Genomic DNA, 7,500 nt, shown 5'->3' on the forward strand with positions numbered 1-7,500 from the left:
GATAAAAAACCTGCTTTCTGATCTCAGTCTGGGTTTCTTTATTGTACATGATTACAGCGGGGGAACAGGGAGGGGGCGGGGCTTTAGAAGTAGTTGACGACCCTGCGGATGGACTGGATGTTGGGGTTCTGGGCCTGCCACTCGTTATGGCTGCAGTAGTCTCCACGCTCCACGATGTACATGCGGCCGCGGAAGTTTGGCTCCTCGTACATCACCCAGCTGTAGAGGGAGACAAAAACACCTGAGCGACGTTTCAACAACCACAAACCAGCTTTCAGGTAGGGTGACCTCTGACGCCCCCCTGTGGACAAAGTGTGAAGTTTAACCTTCTGAGCCTGGATGGAAAACAGACTGCTGGAGATCTGAGAGGACAAGTCCAACATTTGGGGACACTTTGACGAGTGTGTGTGTGTGTGTGTGTGTGTGTGTGTGTGGACTCACGCTCCGTCTCCGTACACCTTGACAGAGTTGATGCAGTTCTTGGAGAGTCCGCGGCTCTGCAGGAAGGGGCAGTCCTCGCAGATCTCCACGCACTGACCGGAGAAGTTACACGCCTCGAACAGCTCGATGCGGTAGTGCTCGCCGTGCTGAGGACGAAGAGTGGGAAAACAAACGTGAGAGTTTACTCTGCTCTCATTGGCTCCTGCTCACGTTCTGATCGCCTTGAGGCGCAGATACTCTTGAACAGTAGGGGGCAGTGTAGAGTCAGAGTGAACACATGAACAGTAGGGGGCAGTGTAGAGTCAGAGTGAACACATGAACAGTAGGGGGCAGTGTAGAGTCAGAGTGAACACATGAATAGTAGGGGGCAGTGTAGAGTCAGAGTGAACACATGAACAGTAGGGGGCAGTGTAGAGTCAGAGTGAACACATGAACAGTAGGGGGCAGTGTAGAGTCAGAGTGAACACATGAACAGTAGGGGGCAGTGTAGAGTCAGAGTGAACACATGAACAGTAGGGGGCAGTGTAGAGTCAGAGTGAACACATGAATAGTAGGGGGCAGTGTAGAGTCAGAGTGAACACATGAACAGTAGGGGGCAGTGTAGAGTCAGAGTGAACACATGAACAGTAGGGGGCAGTGTAGAGTCAGAGTGAACACATGAACAGTAGGGGGCAGTGTACAGGTTAAAGGAGATTACCATGCGGATGGGTTTGCAGGACCCCATGTGGTCGTTGTGGGAGTTCCACCTCTGGAACTCTGGGTATTCTCCGTGCTCCAGGATGTACTGCTGGCCCTTAAAGTCGGGGTGGTCGAAGCAGATCCAGGCGCCGCTCTCCACGCGGATGGAGTTCACCCTGAAAGAGCATAAACACAAAACGTTAGGTTTACGGTGGGCGTGGCGTGACCATGGCGTGGGCGTGGCCATGGTGTACAGTCATGGTCTAAGCGTCACCTGTTCATGAAGCCGCGGTCCTGGAAGTTATCACAGTCTCCTCTGACCTCCAGCTTCCTGCCGGTGAAGCATTTCCCCTCGTAGAAGGTGATCTGGAGGGAAAACGTTGAAGTGAATTGACGGCTTGTTTCGTGTGGTCGAAGACGAGGCGGCGGCTCAGAGCGGTTCAAGTGAAATAAATACTGTCAATAAATCAATAACTCATAAATAAACAAAATGTGACGCTCTTCAATCTACAGGACGAAAACGAATCTCTTCTCTTATTGGTTAACACCTGAGTGGGCGGAGTCAAAGAGTCTTAAACTCAGCATGGTCAGCAGCACAATCTTTAACCCTTTGTGCTCTGGACGGTTAGCTTCAAACCAGCAGGCATCTGTATCACTCGGACCTCCATCTAAAAGTCAGTTCATTCAACTTTCACTTTAAAAAAAAAGGTTTTTTAAAGAGAAATCTGAAAATCAAATGCTCGTCCTCCGGTCACTCACCTTTCCAGAGTACTGCGACATTTTGCCCACTGGATGTTTTCCTGACCTGGCCCACGAGCACACACACAGTGTAACAGAGAAAAAGTTGGACACCCCAATATATAGTGCCGGGGGGCGAGCGGGGGGCCAGGAGCCCGCCAGCCGGACAAAAGAGCGGGCTTTAACGGTTTCTGCTGCCTCGACGCTTTCCCTTCATCCTGATGGCTCTGCTGATTCTGCTGTGTGTGTGTGTGTGTGTGTGTGTCTGTGTGTGTGTGTGTGTGTGTGTGTGTGTGTGTGTGTGACTGAATAGAATGTGCTGGGCCTGAGCTTTGCAGGGTCGATGATATTGCACATGCCGTCCTTCTATAGAGGCAGAGAGAAAGCGTTCATACAGAGTGTGTGTGTGTGTGTGTGTGTGGGGGGGGGGGGGGGGCTGATGTGTTATATTGAAGGTTTACTGCGAGGTTAAAACAACCTCCCTCATGTCAGATATGAGATTTTTATTCACATCACTTCCTGTATTTTCTAATCAGTTTGTTTTTAACTTCTTTTATTTCGTGTCTGTGGGCCGGATATCAGCTGGCTGCTCCTCCTGGTGGGGGGGGGGGGGGGGGGCATCAGGCTCTGCTCCTCCTGGTGGGGGGGGGGGGGGGGGGGCATCAGGCTCTGCTCCTCCTGGTGGGGGGGGGGGGGGGGGCATCAGGCTCTGCTCCTCCTGGTGGGGGGGGAAGCATCAGGCTCTGCTCCTCCTGGTGGGGGGGGGGGGCATCAGGCTCTGCTCCTCCTGGTGGGGGGGGAGCATCATGCTCCTCTCACCTCGTGTCAGGTGGTCGGATGCAGACTTTACGTCAGTCGTGTCCACAAATGTTAGAATCGCTCACAGCCACAGGTTTTATTTTATTTTTACAATATATGAGATAATATTGTCAGGACCTTTGTGTGTGTGTTGACCTCTTCAACAATAATATAAAAACACAATAAGTAGTTAGAGTGAGAATAAACAGTCAGAATCAAAAGGTTCTTTAATAAAAGAAATACTTTGATTTGTTCTTCATCAGTTTCTGTCTGAATCAAACCTGTCAGCTGCTTCATGTTTGAGCTTTCTGTCTCTGTCTCAGCTTATTAAAGGCTGCTTCACTGTTTGATGCAAAGATTCATTTTCATAGTTCATAAAATGTGCTAAATAATCAAAGCTGCTTAAAAAAGAAAGAAAACATTAGACTGAACATTTTCTATTTCATCAATATATTTCAGTCCTCACTAACATGAAAAATAAATCAGGGGCCACACAGTGGACCCCTCTGACACAGGTATACAGGTAGACACTTCTAACCCCTCTGACACAGGTATACAGGTAGACACTTCTAACCCCTCTGACACAGGTATACAGGTAGACACTTCTAAACCCTCTGACACAGGTATACAGGTAGACACTTCTAACCCCTCTGACACAGGTATACAGGTAGACACTTCTAACCCCTCTGACACAGGTATACAGGTAGACACTTCTAACCCCTCTGACACAGGTATACAGGTAGACACTTCTAACCCCTCTGACACAGGTATACAGGTAGACACTTCTAAACCCTCTGACACAGGTATACAGGTAGACACTTCTAACCCCTCTGACACAGGTATACAGGTAGACACTTCTAACCCCTCTGACACAGGTATACAGGTAGACACTTCTAAACCCCTCTGACACAGGTATACAGGTAGACACTTCTAACCCCTCTGACACAGGTATACAGGTAGACACTTCTAACCCCTCTGACACAGAGGGGAAGCCCCCCGGTGCTCCTTTAGTGCTGTATGTGGATTCATCATAACACATCAGTCTCAGCTTGTTGTTAAAGCAGCAGCGCCACCTGCTGTCCATGTCTGTCCATGTCTGTCCATGTCTGTCCATGTCTGTCCATGTCTGTCCATGTCTGTCCATGTCTGTCCATGTCCATGAGACAAAAACACACAAGCTTCATTAACATCTAAGAGTTTGGAGACAGCATCACAAGTCCAGAAGTAAACAATGAGCACGCCACATGAGTTCATATGTAACATGAGCACGCCACATGAGTTCATATGTAACATGAGCACGCCACATGAGTTCATATGTAACATGAGCACGCCACATGAGTTCATATGTAACATGAGCACGCCACATGAGTTCATATGTAACATGAGCACGCCACATGAGTTCATATGTAACATGAGCACGCCACATGAGTTCATATGTAACATGAGCACGCCACATGAGTTCATATGTAACATGAGCACGCCACATGAGTTCATATGTAACATGAGCACGCCACACGTGTTCATATGTAACATGAGCACGCCACACGTGTTCATATGTAACATGAGCACGCCACACGTGTTCATATGTAACATGAGCACGCCACACGTGTTCATATGTAACATGAGCACGCCACATGAGTTCATATGTAACATGAGCACGCCACATGAGTTCATATGTAACAGACTCGAACACAGCACAATGTTGAAAGGTCTCATTTTATCCTCTCCTCCATGTTCCTCTAACATGTGTCTCTATCTGTCTACAAACCTCCAACGATGAGAAAAGTCCATCCTCTCCATCTTCTGCCTGCTCCACTTTTCAGAAAATGTGTGCTTTCCCTTCATGACATCACAAAGGGCAGTAGCCCCTCCCCCAGGTGGGTGACACTCCCACAGCTAGGTGTTTGTTCTGCCCTCTGAGTCTGCCTTCTCACCGTAAACAATAGGACATGGAGCCAGAAAGCAGCGAGTACACCCGAGCCCTTCCAGAGAGGGGGCGTGGTCAGACACAGCTCATTTACATATTTAAAGCTACAGACACAGAAACAGCCTGTTCTGAGCAGGGCTGAAATAGAGGGGTTTATAGACATGATCAAATACAGGATCAGAGTGGATTTACAACAACACACTTCACACACATGATGAAGAGGAGCGAGGACACTGATTTCACCTGAAGAAGAGGAGGAGGTCATGTGACCTTGAAAAGCAAGAAATGAATGACTTCCTATGATAAGAAGGTGTGAGTGTACACAGGTTAAATGTTGAGAGAATATTTGAGTTATATTTGTTAAAGAAGATAAAATAAGTGCCCCACTTCAGCCACCCCGGTCTCAAAAGCCTGGACATGCCCCTGGGACTAGGGGAGGTGTTACGAGCGGGTTTGTCCACTAGAGGGCAGAGTTTGTTCAGAGTTTAGGTTAGTGATGAGCAGAGTGTAATTAAAGCTCAGACTGCTGAGTTGGTGAATGCACATAAAGATTGATTTAATTAAAACGAGCAGGTCAGTGAATCTGTCACTCAAACGAACTTGGCCACACCCACATATACCTGAGATGAATCTAATTACGAACACCTGTTAAGGTGCGCTGAGGCTCTAAGGTACCCTTGTTTAAATGGGGGTTGTGATATATTTTTCATTTAGCACTGATTGCTTTTTATCTTGCCTCACCTGAACCTCTTTCTGTGGGTCACGTGACGGCCTCTGATTGGCTGCAGTTGGTATGTAGATGTTAATGTCTGTTTTTGAAGACCTCTGATGAATGAAGGTTAGCCGTGGTAATGAAGGCTTATGTCCCTCCTCCTTGGACTGCCTGGTTGAAATGTTCCCATGGGACCCAGAGATCCTGGACACGCCCCCTGGTGGCAGTGATGATAGTAGTAGTACAGTATGCTGGTTTGGAAGCAGTAGAAGAAGTTTGAACTACAAGAAGTGGTATTGTGACGTCATTATCAGTAATAGTAGTAATACTGTGAGAGTTGTAGTTGTCATAGTTACAGCTCGGTGTCCGCAGATGATTCCTCCTCCTCTCCTCCTCTCCTCCTCTCCTCCTCCACCGGAGATGGTCACCTGCTCGAGCTCCGGAGCGGCCACGCGCGTGGACATGATGTTTGCATCCTATGAGCAGTCAGTGTGTCGGTGTACTTAGAGGAGGCTTCGTGTTCTTCTGTTCTGAAGTGTTCGTATGTGTTTGTTGGTATCTGAGGCAGAAGTGTTATTATTAGCTCTGAGTGGGTGTCAGGACATGTTGGAGCTCGAGGACACTTTAGGATTTATATTTTCTGACGGTTTTTATGGACTTTTTATTATTGCGCGGCCTTCAGTGACACACACACACACACACACACACACACACACATGCACTCTCATCTTTACATTGGACATTTCTTTGTATGACAGTTATCCACAGTGTGCAGCTCTTACTGCGGTGTAGCAGTGTGTGTGTGTGTGTGTGTGTGTGTGTGTGTGTGTGTGTGTGTGTGTGTGTGTGTGTGTTTGGCAGCACATATGGCCTATGCCAAGAGTACAGTAACAGTACCAGATCAGTGAAGTATAAAGCAGTAGAGTGTCAGGACTATAACGCATTACAGTATCAGTACTACATAAGCAGGATTTAGAGTTACAGTAATGTGAGCAGAGCTGAGCTCAGAGGATTTTCTGATGATGATGAGGAGCAGCGCAGAGAGAGAAGACAAGGAGGAGAGGAGCTGCGGGAGGAAGAAGAGGAGGCCAATGAAACTCCATCTGCCTGTAAGTGTCCGATTCAAACTCAAACATAATCTGTGCTTAGTTCAGTGTCTGTAGGACAGTTCAGTGTCTGTAGGACAGTTCAGTGTCTGTGCTTAGTTCAGTGTCTGTAGGACAGTTCAGTGTCTGTGGTTAGTTCAGTGTCTGTAGGACAGTTCAGTGTCTGTAGGACAGTTCAGTGTCTGTAGGACAGTTCAGTGTCTGTGCTTAGTTCAGTGTCTGTAGGACAGTTCAGTGTCTGTGGGACAGTTCAGTGTCTGTGGTTAGTTCAGTGTCTGTAGGACAGTTCAGTGTCTGTGGGACAGTTCAGTGTCTGTGGTTAGTTCAGTGTCTGTAGGACAGTTCAGTGTCTGTGGTTAGTTCAGTGTCTGTAGGACAGTTCAGTGTTTGTGGTTAGTTCAGTGTCTGTGGTTAGTTCAGTGTCTGTAGGACAGTTCAGTGTCTGCAAGACAGTTCAGTGTCTGTGGGACAGTTCAGTGTCTGTGGGACAGTTCAGTGTCTGTAGGACAGTTCAGTGTCTGTGGTTAGTTCAGTGTCTGTGGGACAGTTCAGTGTCTGCAAGACAGTTCAGTGTCTGCAGGACAGTTCAGTGTCTGTAGGACAGTTCAGTGTCTGTTGGACAGTTCAGTGTCTGCAGGACAGTTCAGTGTCTGTAGGACAGTTCAGTGTCTGTGGGACAGTTCAGTGTCTGCAGGACAGTTCAGTGTCTGTGGTTAGTTCAGTGTCTGTTGGACAGTTCAGTGTCTGTTGGACAGTTCAGTGTCTGGTTAGTTCAGTGTCTGTGGTTAGTTCAGTGTCTGTAGGACAGTTCAGTGTCTGTGGGACAGTTCAGTGTCTGCAGGACAGTTCAGTGTCTGTAGGACAGTTCAGTGTCTGCGGGACAGTTCAGTGTCTGTGGGACAGTTCAGTGTCTGTAGGACAGTTCAGTGTCTGTGGGACAGTTCAGTGTCTGTGGTTAGTTCAGTGTCTGTAGGACAGTTCAGTGTCTGCAGGACAGTTCAGTGTCTGTGGGACAGTTCAGTGTCTGTAGGACAGTTCAGTGTCTGTAGGACAGTTCAGTGTCTGTGGTTAGTTCAGTGTCTGTAGGACAGTTCAGTGTC

General features: G+C 47.9%; 2 protein-coding genes across 3 annotated transcripts in view; one reads left to right on the forward strand and one right to left on the reverse strand.

Moving 5' to 3' along the window:
• The window catches only part of crygn2 (crystallin, gamma N2), a 1,957-nt gene extending 3 nt beyond the window's left edge, over positions 1–1,954 (reverse strand). The window contains exons 1-5 of the mRNA XM_079361775.1: positions 1,879–1,954; positions 1,394–1,485; positions 1,139–1,295; positions 442–587; positions 1–219 (exon numbers count right to left, since the gene is read on the reverse strand). The exon at positions 1–219 is cut by the window's left edge and continues 3 nt beyond it. Coding sequence (XP_079217901.1) covers positions 84–219; positions 442–587; positions 1,139–1,295; positions 1,394–1,485; positions 1,879–1,899 — 552 coding nt within the window. The 5' untranslated portion in view covers positions 1,900–1,954 and the 3' untranslated portion in view covers positions 1–83. The remainder of the gene's footprint in view (positions 220–441; positions 588–1,138; positions 1,296–1,393; positions 1,486–1,878) is intronic.
• Positions 1,955–6,013: 4,059 nt separating this feature from the next.
• LOC306835304 (5'-AMP-activated protein kinase subunit gamma-2-like) overlaps positions 6,014–7,500 on the forward strand; it is a 28,145-nt gene continuing 26,658 nt past the window's right edge. For both annotated transcript variants that reach the window (XM_079361769.1, XM_079361770.1), the window contains exon 1: positions 6,014–6,403. In XM_079361769.1, the coding sequence (XP_079217895.1) occupies positions 6,314–6,403 (90 nt within the window). In that variant the 5' untranslated portion in view covers positions 6,014–6,313. The remainder of the gene's footprint in view (positions 6,404–7,500) is intronic.

The sequence above is a fragment of the Symphodus melops genome (assembly GCF_947650265.1).
Source record: "Symphodus melops genome assembly, chromosome: 14".
Classification (NCBI taxonomy): domain Eukaryota; kingdom Metazoa; phylum Chordata; class Actinopteri; order Labriformes; family Labridae; genus Symphodus; species Symphodus melops.